Source organism: Sceloporus occidentalis, unplaced genomic scaffold (genome assembly GCF_023333645.1).
Source record: "Sceloporus occidentalis isolate IW3139 unplaced genomic scaffold, rSceOcc1.0.p SCAF_1, whole genome shotgun sequence".
NCBI classification, from domain to species: domain Eukaryota; kingdom Metazoa; phylum Chordata; class Lepidosauria; order Squamata; family Phrynosomatidae; genus Sceloporus; species Sceloporus occidentalis.
In genome coordinates this window covers 247,976,840-247,991,762 of record NW_028316981.1, presented here as the reverse complement: position 1 = coordinate 247,991,762, position 14,923 = coordinate 247,976,840, and the positions used below count along the sequence as shown (strand labels likewise).

General features: G+C 40.8%; 1 protein-coding gene across 1 annotated transcript; it reads right to left on the bottom strand.

Annotated features, from left to right (window-relative positions):
• Positions 1-537: 537 nt before the first annotated feature.
• On the bottom strand, positions 538-10,440 carry CUNH5orf63 (chromosome unknown C5orf63 homolog). Its single transcript, XM_089491375.1, has 4 exons — positions 10,314-10,440; positions 7,668-7,785; positions 1,909-1,965; positions 538-806 (listed from the first exon to the last, which is right to left on the bottom strand). Coding segments are annotated over exons 1-4 (357 nt in total). The 5' UTR covers positions 10,316-10,440; the 3' UTR covers positions 538-626.
• Positions 10,441-14,923: the final 4,483 nt, after the last annotated feature.

Genomic DNA, 14,923 nt, shown 5'->3' with positions numbered 1-14,923 from the left:
GCCTGGTTTCTTTATTGCCATGAAGGGCATAATAACAATTAGACAAATGTGTCAGTGAGAAACAGCTTTTTTTGTACTGTATCTTTCCAAAGCCTCAAGATGTCTATTCAGTGCTAAACCCAACTGAGTTCAGCAGGGCTTACTCTGAGTTGAAGATTGCAATATTTGAAGACTGAATGAGTTGGTTTTCTGCTGAAACTGGTCTATGGATCAGTGGATTAAAATTACAAGAAATGAGAATTCACCTACTTATTAGGAAGAACATATTTATTGTAATAGCTATTTGACAATGAAATAGATTGCTCAAGAGAGTGGTGTCCTCCTTTGGAGGTTTTTAAACAGAGGTTGGATAACCACCTTTTGTGAGTGCTTTGGATGAGTGTTTCTACAATGCAGGGGTTGGACTAGATAGCTTTTATGGGCTCTTCCATGCTATGATTCTACGAATGTAGGAGGAGCAAAGTGCACAGCAATCTGAAGGGCCTGATCATTTTTACAAAACTGAGTTAAACATATATATTCATTTCAAGAAACTCATGCAGTTAACATAGTTTTATTTGTTAATAAGGCATAAAAATTATCTATGTATTCCTTCCTAGTTCATAATCAAGTATCTTCATTTTTCTTCATTTGTTGCCATCATCTTGCAACTCTAGGGTTAACAACTGATTCTCCAGTTTTTTGATATCCACTCGATGCTTCATTAGAAATTGCCCGTTCAAATGAAAGACAGGGATGTCATACTTATATTTTTCAAACCAGGACGAATGATCTGGAAGGGTGATGTCTACTTCCTGTAAAATAAACTGTTCAAGACAACAAAAATTAATAGCTAACGGTCAAATGTTCTCTGCTGGAAGTGCTTTGACTGTGTATTCTTGCATGGCAGGTGGTTGGACTAGATGGTCTTTGTGGTCTCTTCCAACTCAGTGATTCTATAAGACTAAAAACTGAGGATGCTTACTGAGTAAATTGGACTGAAATGATTGGGATGACAAAATACATTTCAGACCACAGTGCAGAGTCAGCAGTTTCTAAAGAAGGCATACACTTAGCTTACTAAGGCCATTTTAAGGCCTCTAGGGCCACCAGAGCTCCTATTTTTTTTAATTGCCCCATGGAATGCGGTATTCTGTTTCTTCATGTTTTTTGAGCCTCCCTGGGTTATTTTAGGTACAGGAGAGGACTTTTTTTGTAACAGAAAGTCATGTGGAAACTTCTGGTTGACTAATAATAATAATAATAATAAACTTATTTATACCCCGCTTTCTGTTACCAAACAATCAAAGCGGCTTACTTCTAACAGTCAAAATGTCATCTGCTGGGAGTGCTTTGACTGCTTACATCTTCCTGTTGGAAAAAAGAGCTTCCTAAACAGTGGGGAAGAGGGTGCAAAAAGGAAGGAAAATTGTCTTCCTGCAACTTCCAATATGCAAATTTGAGGCCAAATTAATTTTAAAAAGTAAAATTAAATATTAGGGTGTGTGGGCAGTGTGTGTGAGTATCCAGCTCATCAAGATCCCATGGGGTGGGCCAATGCAGTCCTTCAACCAGGGGGGCACGCAACTATATCCTAAACAAAAGGCTAAGTTGGACCAACTTTGATTTACTATTTCTCCAACAAGCCTCGTCTACCAAGGTGAGTATTTACAGCAAGATGAGACAATGATCAGCTGGGAGGGGTTTCTGGGTGGCAAAAATAGCTCACGTTATGGTATCATATTTTTGTGTGGGTTTCTGATGAATCACAAAGTTGGAAAAGTCTTTGTCTTTATTTTTACGGGAACTCAGTGTGACATTGTTTGGAAGAAAGAGCAACACGTGCAAATAAAATCAAAGTCCTTTACCAAATGCTAAATTATGGTGCAGTGTGGGGGCTGAAATGATTTCATTTCCATGTGGAATTACCTTGTGCTTGTATGGCTCCAGCACCACTTTGGCTTCATCACACAAGGGACATGGATTCTTAAGAAGGACAGAAAGAACCAAGAGAGTAATTAAAAGAAGTTCCTTTCCTAACAACAAAAAAGACATCATAATGAGAGCTTCTTAATTTCCATATACCAAGGGTAGGCAACCTGCAGCCCGCGGGCCGGATGCGGCCCGGCAAGGCCTTGGGACTGGCCCCAGCCAGGTCCTGCCACCGATTGCCGCCGGAGCCTTTGGCCTCTCGCGTGAGGGCGTGGGGCCTTTGACCTATCAGGAGGAGGCGGGCAAGGTGGGGCAAGCGGCGGGCAAGGGGGGCAAGCGGCAGGCAAGGGGGGCAATTGTCTATAGAAGCCTCCGAAACATGCATTTATATTAACATTTTTTTAAAATTAGCAAATTTTTTTGCGTGTCATCCATTTTAAAAAAAACACGTCCTCCATTTGAAAATTTTGTCCTACATTTGTCCCGGTTTATTTATTTATTTAATTTTTTTAAAAAATATTTATTTATTTTTTGGCTTCGGCCCTCCAGTTGTCTGAGGGACAGCAACCCGGCCCCTGGCTCAAAAAGGTTGCCCACCCCTGCCATATACTATTACATATTAATGACTGAATCCACTAGTATTGAACAAAGGAATAGCCTGTTGGTGCAAGAGTGACAGAACCATTTGCACATTCTGTTTCTTAGCGTACCACAGGTCTTACAATCAGCAGCTACTTGATCTGTTTAGCATAAATTTAACATAAATTTAACAATTTATGTTAAATTTTCTTCCAGGTGTTTTGTTCTTCCAGGTGTTTTGGAATTCAATTCCCAGAAGTCTCAACCAGCATGGGCCATGCCAAAGGTTTATGAGAGCTGTAGCCCACGAAATCCTGGAGGGCCAAACACTCCTGAAGCTTGATTTAGTGGGACTGAATCTGCGATTTTCTGAATGCAAGGTTATGCTCCAATAATGAGTTTTGGCCAACATGACCAGCTTGTAAAAGAAAAAAAATTGGACCACAACTCCAAGAATCCCCAATGGGACAATGGCTGACTGGAACCATAGAAAGTTGCTAGCTAATACCTCTCTAAACATTTTTTACCATGAGATCCTATGATATTTTTAAAAATAAGTAATTTTTAATAAGTGGGAGTATGTTTTATTGTTTTTAGGACTCAAACAGGTCAAATCCTTATACAGCTAATGTAGGTGGAAATGTATGTTCCACTATGGGTTTTCATTTAGAAGAATTCATATTCCAGAAATATAAAGGTAGGTAACATAGCACCTCCCCCTCTTCCCTTTTCTCTACCAAATACTAAGGCAAATACTGAGAATATTCTCAAAATAGGGATGTAGCTCCAGCAAGAACCCTTCTCTTAAAATAATACTCTTACTAGTAAGATGCTCAGCAGCCTAGCTTTAAGCTGCTTTGATGGGACACTAAAGAAGATCTAAAAGGTAATACCCTCCCAAGATTTCTCAGTTGCTCCTACTTCAAATGGAAAGCTGAATTTTCTACAGAACAAACACACAGTCCTGCTGAGCATCAAGAATGTAAAATGGTAGGTTTACTCCTTCTGTACATTTTCATGCCACACTTTCTCTTCACTTAAAAACGTAACTGAAGCTGGACTGAGTGGACCCAAGCTGAGAAAACAAAATGAAGCTATTAAAAGAAAGAAGATAATTTCATTCGAAATTGCCAGTAATTCTCAATGTTCCCTTAAAATAAAATCCAAAACCTTCGATCACAGATTCAAATAGACTTGCAATTAAGAAAGATCAGGTTTAGAATACCCTTTCCAGTTTGTTGGTGACAATTTGCCCTTAAAATTTCAAACTGCTACGACTCAGCATGTGCTAAGGCATCACAAAAGACTTTTCTCCTACCCAATTATTAACCTCTAAAAGTAATCCTGCTTATTCACCACCTCATTGACTTTTGGATTATAAACTGCACAGGCAGCTGGCAGAGATAGACCTGCAAGTTTAATGTTGCCACATAGAAAGAAATGGCTTTGAACAATATACCTGATAATGCTTTGACTTGGCTTAATTGCATCATATTAGCTATACAAAATATTCCAGGATGAAATTTTCCATTCATTCGATGGGACCAATTATGCTTTGTGTCCAATGTTTTTCTTCCCTTTTTCAAACATTCTGGACACGTTTTGAAATATCTGTCTGAACTGAGGTGTAGGTCCAATCCAAAGAACCATTGCACTGAAACTGGTAGGCAGTGAACAGACGGAAGGAAGTGCTACTATATAGGATTTGAAGATGGTTAATTCCTGCCTTAAAAAACAACAGCAAAAAGGTCAAATAAATATGGAAAGCAGGAGCAGGCAACTGTAATGGGGGCAATTCCTCACCCTTGCACTACCCTGGCAGGTAATACACCCACATTTTTGGCAAAAGTTTAAATATGTTAATAACTAGGGACCACATTATCACATCCTGTAATTTTAGCTGTTTTTTTTATTTGTTTTTGTTATGAGTTGTGGATAACATAAGAAGGTGGCTTTAGGGGAGCCATGGGGCTTGGGAAGAACAAAAAAAAGGTTGAAAGTCATATCCAACCCACGGTTTGCACATGGCATACTTCCTCACCCCTAGTGAAAAGATTACATTGGCTGGGTGCTTCTAATCACTCAAATATGATAGTTGTTAGTAATGGTAGAACACACTAGTTGGCTCCAGGTGCAGCCCCTAATATCTCCTGTTAGAAAGACTGAGTAACAGATGATGAAAAACAGCTATACTGGGAACAGTAGAGAAGTACAGCCAGAAAGTAGACAGTGCCAGGCTAAATAAACCAATGATCTGATTTGGCACAAGACAGTTTCATGTGTTACTGTAAGTACAACAGTTCTGGCTTTCATACACCGAGGTAAATAAAAAATATGAACAACCTCTTCCTGAGAGTATCCTAGAAACAACTATTTGGCTCAGGGTCAGACCAGTTATTTTGCTGCCTAAGGCAAAGTAGTGTACAATGTCCTCCATTTGCCCAAGGCCAAGTATATAGTTCCAAAGGCCAGCCAAGTCACTCTAACTTGGAAGAAAATCTTGCAAGCACCTCTCCTCACCCACCCCTACCAGACGTATTATTACACAATAATAGTAAAGTAAATAACAAACACCATTCTGGCCTTTCAAGAGTCTCCAAACCAGCTGCTGAGGTGACTAGATGGTATGCCTAGATAGTATGGCCAGCGCAGATCTGGCTACTGATGACTGATAAGCTTAATGGCCTAACTTTGTTCTTGCAAGCCAGCATGGCTCCTTCTCCTATTGACTGGGCTATCAATCCCATCTGAGCTGAAACTACAGACCAGCAAACTACCGTAAAAGCAATGCAAAAGATAACACTGATGTGAAGGAGTTAGTTGGTATTCAAGAGTCATATCTCTCATGCCCGAATCTCCTATTTAATGAAGCCCGGGTTCTTTGATCAGCCATCTATGTTCTGTTTATTGCTTTTTCCTAAGCTAGCTAGCTCTAGGATACACTTGAAAAGACTTTCAATTTTGGCCACCAGGCACAGGAGTATCTAGGAGAGCCCCATAGTTACCTGGATAGGCTGCCTGTCATATATTAAGGCTAGCTCATTGCGTAATCCACCCTGACCAAATAAAGTGGCTTTTAACCACTTTGAAGATGGGGTGTATAGATGACGCACGAGGCAAAATTGGGTGGAAAGCAAAATGAAGCCATGCTCTGGGGCTAAAAACTGGAGCAAAAATTAGCTGGGATACTCCAACTCAAGGCAGAAAATGTGCTTCATTACACTGGCATATAAACAGCCCAATAGCAGTATGGGACTGCACCAATGCAAAAATGTGATCATCAGTAATGCAATGGATGTAATTACAGTGGGCCCTCCATATCCGCGGACTTGCCATCTGCGGATTTAAGTCCACGTAGGCAAGCCCACGTTGTGGAGGAAAAGGTGGGAGGAAGCTGTGGAAGAGGAATGAAAAAATGGGATGAGACAGGGGGAAGCCATGGAAAAGAAGGAGGAAGAGGTGGGAGGAAGCCACGGCAGGGGAAGAAGCAGCTGCAGCAGTGGAAGAGGAGGCCCCTAGCCAGCCACCACCACAAGTGAAAGCAGGGAGGGAGAAAGGATGCATGAAATGAATTCTCATTGTCTCCAATGGTGGCATATTTATGTGGCCACACCATCATTGAGGACAATGGGACTTAAGCATCCACAGATTTTGGTATCCACTGTCCTGGACTACAGCCAGCACAAGTCCAAACAAACATTGATAAGGATTGTTTAACAAAAAAGGAGCTAAAAGGCAGGCTACAGACCTTTCGGTTAGTCCACAAGAAGCACACCAGTAACAAAGCCAAGGTCAGGATTCCAGAGTCCACAGACATCAGTTCAGTCCAAGGTCAGGGCAGCCAGAAGGTAACAAGAGTCCAGTCCATTCCAAAGTCAAGGGTTCCAGGGAGCAAGGAGCTAGTGCTGACAGTAATCACACAGAAGGATACTGCAATAAACTCTGGCACCGAGTCAGTGTCTCACAGGTGTTTAAGTAGGAGACTCTCTTCTCAGTGCCAGCTGAGACTTGTTTGCCAATTGTCTCTCAGCAATCCTCCTGGACCAACGCACGCAAGCACTCTCAGCCCTGCGTTGCTTAAAGGAAGGCACCTCCAGGCTTAGCTCTTCCCCAGAGTCACCACTAGGCTGGTGAGCCTCAGGAGGAATCCCTCCAGCACTAGGACCTGGCTGAGCCTCCTCCTCTGGGACTGGGAGGTTGCAGCTGGGATCTGGCAGAGCAGGATTAGCACCTGGTGTAGCCTCAATTTCCCCTTGCACTAGAGAAGCTACATCCTCCTCCTCCTCATCCTCTGAGTCTGGCTCTTGGCTGGCCATGACATCCACAAGGAGATCCGGAATGGATCCCCCCGCAGATACTGAGGGCCCGCTGTACATGATACACAAACCAGACAATCCAAGGCGGGGGGGCATGGGGTGAAGGGGGCATGTATGGGCAGATCCATGATTTGGCCTTGCCAACGTATCACTCTACACACCAATGCACTGTACAAGCAGTGCATCGCACATGAGACTGTGTGGCCAATCCTACCAGCAAGTGTCCAATGGAATGGCATCTAGGTCAGAAGAGGGAGTTTTTTGGAGATTGCAGGCAATGTGTTTGTGCGACGATGAGCGTGCCTGGTGGGGAGGTGACTAGAAAAAATAACTGCCCTCAAAATAACCGCTTAATGTCACATGGTTTCACATGGGAGTGGACCATGTAGACAGAGGGCTTTCAACTTGCTCTCAGAAAACCCAGGATCGACCTGCTTTTTCCTGCCCATCTGCTCTAGTCCATAAGAAAAGTATCCACCTTGATTGTGACCAAGATAAGAATGATGGTAAACACATTTCAGGAATATCCCTGACAAATGAACCACTGTGTGTAGAGTGATGGCGATAAAGGTGTTACACACTAACTAGCTCCAGGGATCCATCTGTTGTAATTCTCCAAGGGATTCCCAACAGCAGAAGGAACAAAAGCACTGTAATCTTATTTGCGATTTACCAATAAAATCTTTAAGCTTCACCCTATTAGTGTATTCATTGCCTCTGAATCCTCTTAAGGAAAAAAAAACTTGCCTGTTGGCAAAACAGCTGCTGACAGTGAATTATGTTTAACTGAAAACTGTGGTTTCCAAATCTGCCTTTTGGGCCATCCTATCTGATTTATTACAAAAAGCCTATCATATTTACCTTGGTGAACAACGTTAACACAGGTAAATTGGCATTTGCTTCAGATAGCAGTCTTTGTAGTGGTCTTGAACATCTTGCCACCTGTAGTGTCCGGCCCTGAATCCAGAACATCTTTGCCCTGTCGAAACAATAAAACATTCCTCTGCAATTACACGCATGGTACATTTTAATTGCCAACCATACTTTATATATCAGTAGACAGTCACCAGATAGCAATGATACTCCAATGATAGGATCTGAAACATAAATGCAATTATAAATCATTTTTTCTCTCAACAATGAGAAAGAAAAACACAGGGTTTACCACAAGGCAAGCATAATTTAATGCAGCACAAGAAACACTGTTTAATATGTACATTACATTTTCTTGCTGTAATGCCTCTTTTAAATTCACCAACACAAAACCTGATATAAATACATTACACTGTTTCAAGCAGACACATGCCACTAAGAATTACCCGGTATTAGCAGAATACAAAGTACTGTGCTTTGAACCTTTCTTAATCTTGCTGCATTGCTTGGCATAAAATGTTGGTCATTCTTCAAAATTGTTTTAATAAACAACTGGTTCTGTACTTTGCTGACATGTTAAATTAATGCATCCTGCAGCAAAGCATGAAATATAGACAAGATGATTTAACTCTGTAATGTGACTTAAAAGCTTGCAAATTACCTTGTGGGTTCAAAACAACAACAGTAAATTAAAATACAGAAAATTTCATCGCTGGATTTGTTTAAAGCAAGCTTTCTTTTTCTGTAGGAAAAATGTAGCTTCAAGCATTTCTGCTGAAAGATTTGTAAAAGATATTTTGAAAGCTATGCTTATTTTTCAAACTGTATTGTTTCTCTACCCCCCCCCACCCCCACCAACACAACTGTGCAGTCTTCCGAATGTTTAGAAGTAAATTACACTTCCATGCCCATAGTAAATCGTGTTTAAGAGAACAGCCTTAAGCTCACTTATTTCAATAGATTTTTAAAAATTATTTAATTACCATGACATTTATAGCCTCCCGTTCTTTTATTATAGAACTTAGCTTTATTTAACTGCATGGTGGATTACAATCTATATTAGCACAAATCCAACAATCTGATTGCAGAATTAATAAAAGCCACCCACCTACAATTTGTAAATGTGAAAAAGTCCAACCACAATCCAGGCTCCAGGGTTTGTATCAGATGATAAATATCTACTCCTGCTAACTATCACAAAGAATTTATAATTGGATTAACAGAATTGTAGATCTTATTGGATCATGATTCAGTCATCCTCTACTGCTCTACCATAAAATATCCCCAAGACTGATAGATAAAAACTTGGATGATTTTGCTGATGTGCAAAGCATGGAAAGTTATTTTTAAGAAGAATGAGTGCAATGACAGGCTGAAGCCATCCACAGCTGAATGCTGATTAGTTATGGATGGCTCTAGTATGTCCTGACACTGCTCAGATGTGTCTTGATACTGCCTGGTTATGGATGACTTCAACACATCATTTTTATTTATTCCTCCTAAAAATAACTTTCCAAGCTCTGCTGATTCGTTGCTGTCTTCCAGGCTTCTCCAGCCTAATGCCCTTCTAAAAATTGTAGTCCAACAAATCTGGGCACTGGACTGAGAAAGACTGATGTATCCAAATTCTAGAATTTGGGCATGTACTAACAATAAACAAACTCAACAAAAATACACCTTAAAGGGAGAGATGGAATTGGACATAGTCATACTTTGACTAGACCTACTTAAATAAATGGAACTTAAATCAGCCACGACTAATTTAAGTTTCATGGATCTCTATGGTTCTACAGTTGGCCCTTCTTACACACAGATTTTTTATACATGGATTCAAGCATCCACAGTTTGAAAATGTTTTAAAAAAGTATACATTTCAAATATCAAACCTTGATTTTCCATTTTTTATAAAGGAACTATTTTGCTATGTTATTATATTTAATGGGATTTGAGCATACACGGATTTTGTTATCCACAGGGGATCTTGGAACAAAACCCTACCGTATAACAAGGGTCCACTGTACCTTATGACTAAGTGGCTCCAGCTGCCCCTTTCCTAGCCAGATCAGGGTCATGGCAACCTCACACCATAGCCTCAATCCAGCCTTTCCAGAGTACGAAAAGAAGCTGCAAAAAGTGGCTCCTTTTTGCGTCCTAGAAAGGGTGTGATAGTCACGGCACTGTGGCTATACAGCACTCTTTTGGCACTGTGTCATATGGACGCAGCACTGGAGGAGCGCAGTGATGTCATACACCATGTGGAGCAGTGCACAGCACCCTGGGGGCAGACTTGACACTACACCCCGACTCCATCCCCATGCCGGCCCAAAGTGCTGGTCTGTATAGGGCCTAAGTCACGATCAAGTCCTTATGAACAACTTGCATATTTCAGAAATAATCTCAATTTGGTAAAAAAATTGCCTTGAACTATGATGGCTGGATACCAAGTTAGATTCTATGCACTTTCCCACAGTGTCTGAGGATCTGAAGTGGACTGGGGGTGTGACATCATTAAAAACTGTATTAAGAACAAATTAATTTTAGCTTATTTAACACTGCATGGAAGTAAAATTATAATGAGACATAATTATATGCTAGAAGGAAATAAAAATATAGTGCAGCATAATTCTTGCTCACATTGTCAGCACACCAAATGTGACATTTTAAAGACTTGCAGTTTAGCCAGAGAACTTTCACAAAGTTGAAAGCTTCCCTGCTCTGAGGATCTGAGGCATCTGAAGCAGCAGAGAAGAAAACATACTCAAGGGGAGTCTCAAGTGCCAGAGTTAGAAGATTTTGTGTTGTGTCTTTTAGATTGTAAGCCTGAGGGCAGGGAACCATCTAATTAAAAATAATAATTGTAAGACGCTCTGATAGCCTTTAGGGCTGAAGGGCGGGGTATAAATACCATAAATAAAATAAAATAAAATAAAATAAAATAAAATAAAATAAAATAAAATAAGAGCAATTTGGGAACAACATTAGATCAAAGACACTAAATAGTAGTGTGGTGAGTTTCCACACTGCACAGGTTACAGAAGTATGACCTCACATTAATGGTTCTTTCCTATGGAATTCTGGGTTTTGTAGTTTGGTGAGGGACAGAGAGAAATAGTATAGTGTTGTGGTTTGAGTGTTGGAAGGACTTTGAGAGACCAAAGTCTGAGTCCCCATTCAGCCCTGGAAAACCACTGGGTGACCTTGGGTAAGTCCTCTGAGGCTCTCTCCCTTGCTGAATCCCTCAGACTCAGAGGAAGGCAATGGCAAACATCCTCTGAATTCATCTTGTCAAAAAAATCCTAGGACAAGGTTGCTGTAAATTGGACTTGACTTGAAGGAGCATAACAACACTATGGACTTAGAATTCTGTAGCGCAGTGCTTGTCATCTGCTGTGAGGGACCAGCAGAGTTGTCCCACCCACCTAGGGTTGCCATATCCCGATTTCTGCCAGGACATTCACGTTTTTTAATCGTTTTGAATGTCCCGTCCCGGGTTTGGCGCCAGTCTCGGCTCCCAGCACCCACCTCCTCCTCCTCCTCCTCCTCCTCTGTCTCCTCCTTTGCTGCCACACTTTTAGCACGGCAGCGGCGGCATGATGCAAGACCTAGCTGCCATGTTAGGCCTTGCTGGGCTCAAGGAGGGCTCGGGACAAGGCCTGAGGAGGAGCTGCGCTGGGCCTAAATGGCTGGCTGGGCCCCAAAGGAGGAGGTCGCTGCCGCAGCAAGGCCTCCTCCAGCGGTGAGGAGAGCCAAGTGGAGCCTAGCTGGCTGGCTGGCCTCTGAAGAAGTGTATAACCCTGGGTTCTAGTATTATGAGAGAAGAAGACTACCTTTTCCTTATCCACTTTCTCCTCACCATGCATCATTTTATATATCCATCGCATCCCTCTGCCTTACCTCTGCCTCTTTTTTAATTAAGGAAAAAAGCCCAGACATTGTAAAATGTGTGGACTATGGAATAAAATTTAGAAACGACAGCATATTTATTGCACCAAAAATCCAATTGTGTGGAAAGACTTTTGGTGCAGAGGGAGAGGTATGAGTTATTTTAATAAGTGTTTCTCTCCCCCCCGTTTTTTTGTAGCAGTAGCTTTAAGTTTATTTTATAAGGTTGTTATAAGCCTAAATGTGAGCCAATGTGCATAAAGTGTGTTATAAATCTAAAATACAATAAAAGAACACCTTCTTGGCAGTCCACTCTCATTCATCATTCTACAAAGGAGCTATAATAATCATATAAACATAGTATGGAATGGCAAAACTTGGCCAGTGCTACATCCCCAGAAGCAAAACAAAGTAATAAATCCTCATTTACACTATAAATAAGCCATGGCACTAGAACCAACTATAATTTAAACCAATTAATTGTCTGTTTGTAAAACTAAGAGATAAATATGTCTCATTTTTCAGTTGCTCATATTTAATTATGACATTTTCTTAAATAATCCCAGAGCTTCAAGCTAATGGCTGCTATAGCCACAGGACATCAAATAATAGCTTATTAAACATACTTATGAATATCTAGAATCAGCTGTTAAAATCTATTTTTTTACATTCTTTTATTTGTCTAATTATACATGTGTAATTGAAAGCCAAAGGTTTGCCTGATAGGCCAACTATGAATTTGTAGAAAAACAGAACTATACATATTTGTAGCTAGCCGGGAATTGAAGGCAATATCTGTCATATACACAGTGTCAAAGGGGATTTTAGCTACTTAAACCTTTCCATATATACCACTACCCAATTTTTTCCCCAAGTGGTCATCTCCATCATTGTGCACAAGCATCATGAGCGATGAAATTTACCAGTGGCTTCTCCAATTCAGGTACATCTGCCCTCCTTAAATGTTTAGATAACCCGTCTCTAGAACACCTAAGGAGGACTTACATGTCACAACCTTGGCTTAAAGTTTACTTCTGGTTTTCAAGAACAAGGGCTCCCCCTTCCCACATTAAACATATGTATCAGGAGTTGCAACCTGTTAAAAAACCGGAGGTTTCCAGATGAGGCATTTTGTCCTTTGGATGAGTTGGAAAAAGAGCAGTCCTGGGCATCTGAAGAAAGTGAACGGCCCATAAAAGGCAGACTTGGAGGCTCCAGGCTTGCACTTTAAACCCTTCTTGCGGGTTTTCCATGAGAGATGTTATTTTCTTTCCTACCGTTCTTTTCCTATTTACTTTACCTTGAATAATCAGCTATAGTATGCCCAGTTCCTGTCTAGTTCCTTGCAGTATCAGTCAGACAGTCTATTGACTCTGTTCTTTTCTGCAAAAGACAGGAGCAGTAATGACATGCTGTACCCATTATATTCCTTCCTATCTGTAACAGAATTCTTGATAATTGTAAGGGACAGTTAGAATCAAACATAATTTTAAAATGTTAAAGGAGTTAAACATCCTCATTAGAGCAACTAAAGGAAGCATTTGTGGTACAATGATCAGTTCATCCATCCATCCATCCATATTTATTGCACAGAAGAAAATAGCTTTATAGGGTACAAGAATACATTTTAGTTTAAAGGGCAAAACCTCGATTAAATGGTTAAATAATGTAACCGTCTTCCCCACTTGTTCAGTGGAGGGCAGCCTTTGGCCCTTGAGAATATTTTGGCATAAAATTCCTAGCAGATCCAGCCAACATAGCAGTGGTAAGAAACTGTGGGATTTGTAGTCCAGAATAACAGGAGAGCCCAAGTTTTCCCATTTCTATTTCTATTTCAGTTCCTCTTTCATCAGTAAATGAAACAGAGGCCATGATGTTCTAAGGTTGTGTCTGCACTGACAGGGAAAAAAGGCTGGCTTACCATTAGGGCTTCCAGATCCAGGACGAGCTGTCCACACAACTGACACCCACAATGGGTTGATAGTGGCAGCACTGTCCACATACTCCGCTTTCCCATCCTGACCACAGTCCCATTAAAATGCAGTATGTGCCGGAAGAACAAAGCGAACTAGTGACAATGCTGTGGCAGGAATTGCAATTTCTGGACAGAAAGAAGCCAGCAGCCCTCCTAGCCCAGGGTGCCTCCTCCTGACCTCTTCAGCCTACGTGATGACAGCCCTTCTCCTTCACTGCACTGGCACATATTCCACATGTTCAGGGGAATCTCTGGAGTTTTTGGCCCAATCTGCAACAAATGGGAACTCTTTTTTAATCTGGAGAATCACTCTGGAGTGCAGATTGGACCCATGTTTCACTCGTTTTGGCCCCTTATGTCATCTGAGCAGGTCAATGCAGGAATGGAGTGGGAACATTTTATTTTCCTTCTTGCAGACACAGACTAAGCTTTCATCCGATTGTTTCTTCTCTTGCCACATCACTACCACCCAAAACGTCCTCCTTCTTCTCTGGTTTACTTCTGCTTCCCTTTAATACTGTATATACTCGATTATAGGCTGACCTCATGTAGAAGTCAAGGGCAAATTTGGGGGCCAAAATTATGGATTTTGATATGACCTGTGGATAAACCGAGAGTAAAACTTAGGGGCATATAACAAAGGAGATAAAGGATGAAGGAAAGCAAAAACAATGTCAAAGAACTTACAAAATTCCAGGAGACATAACTCTTTGTGTTTACTCTTAAGGCTGGATGGATGAGAGAGTAGAGGGTGTTGATTCTTCCAGGATAGATTATACTTTTGCCTTTCACCAGGGCGTGGTTCCTTATTTTAAATAAGAGTTAAGATGCAGTACTTACATTGGCCTGTGGATAAGTTGACCCAGGTTTTTTGGGTCAATTTTTTTACCTAAATTTCTAGACTTATACATGGGTATATACAGTAAATTTCACCAAAGTATAGTGAAATATGGCTATGACACACACTCCTTTCTTCACTGGAAGTAGGAAACTGGCATTTCCTTCATAAACACAGAAGTGAGAACATTTAAATTTACATTTTTATTTACAAAGATGCTGCCATTCCTAAAGCCATTCTGCAGAAAAGACTATCAGTAGCAGCTAAAAGTATTGCATTCTAATTGTTAGCTGCATTAGTAGTCTTAAATGTTTTATGCCAACTGGCAGGATTTCTTTTAACAAATGCTTTAAATAAATAAAGATTCCTGGAATGAAAGAAAATGATAATTCTTTAATAGTAACACTTCAGTAACGTCCAAGTTATTAAGAGGTGTAACAGCTGAATAACATTTGAACCATTCCACAACAATACTGACATCTTCCAACCCACAACTTTAATCGTTTGCTACAAACTGCAAACCTCAAAATCTCAGTCTGTTAGTGCTGA

What these genes read in the sequence shown, in the direction of transcription:
- CUNH5orf63 (XM_089491375.1), bottom strand. An exon ending in TGTTAACGTTGTTCACCAAG is followed by an intron (nt 1,966 to 7,667) that starts GTAAATATGATA and finishes GTCCTTCTTAAG; the next exon opens with AATCCATGTCCCTTGTGTGA. An exon ending in TGGAGCCATACAAGCACAAG is followed by an intron (nt 807 to 1,908) that starts GTAATTCCACAT and finishes TGTCTTGAACAG; the next exon opens with TTTATTTTACAGGAAGTAGA.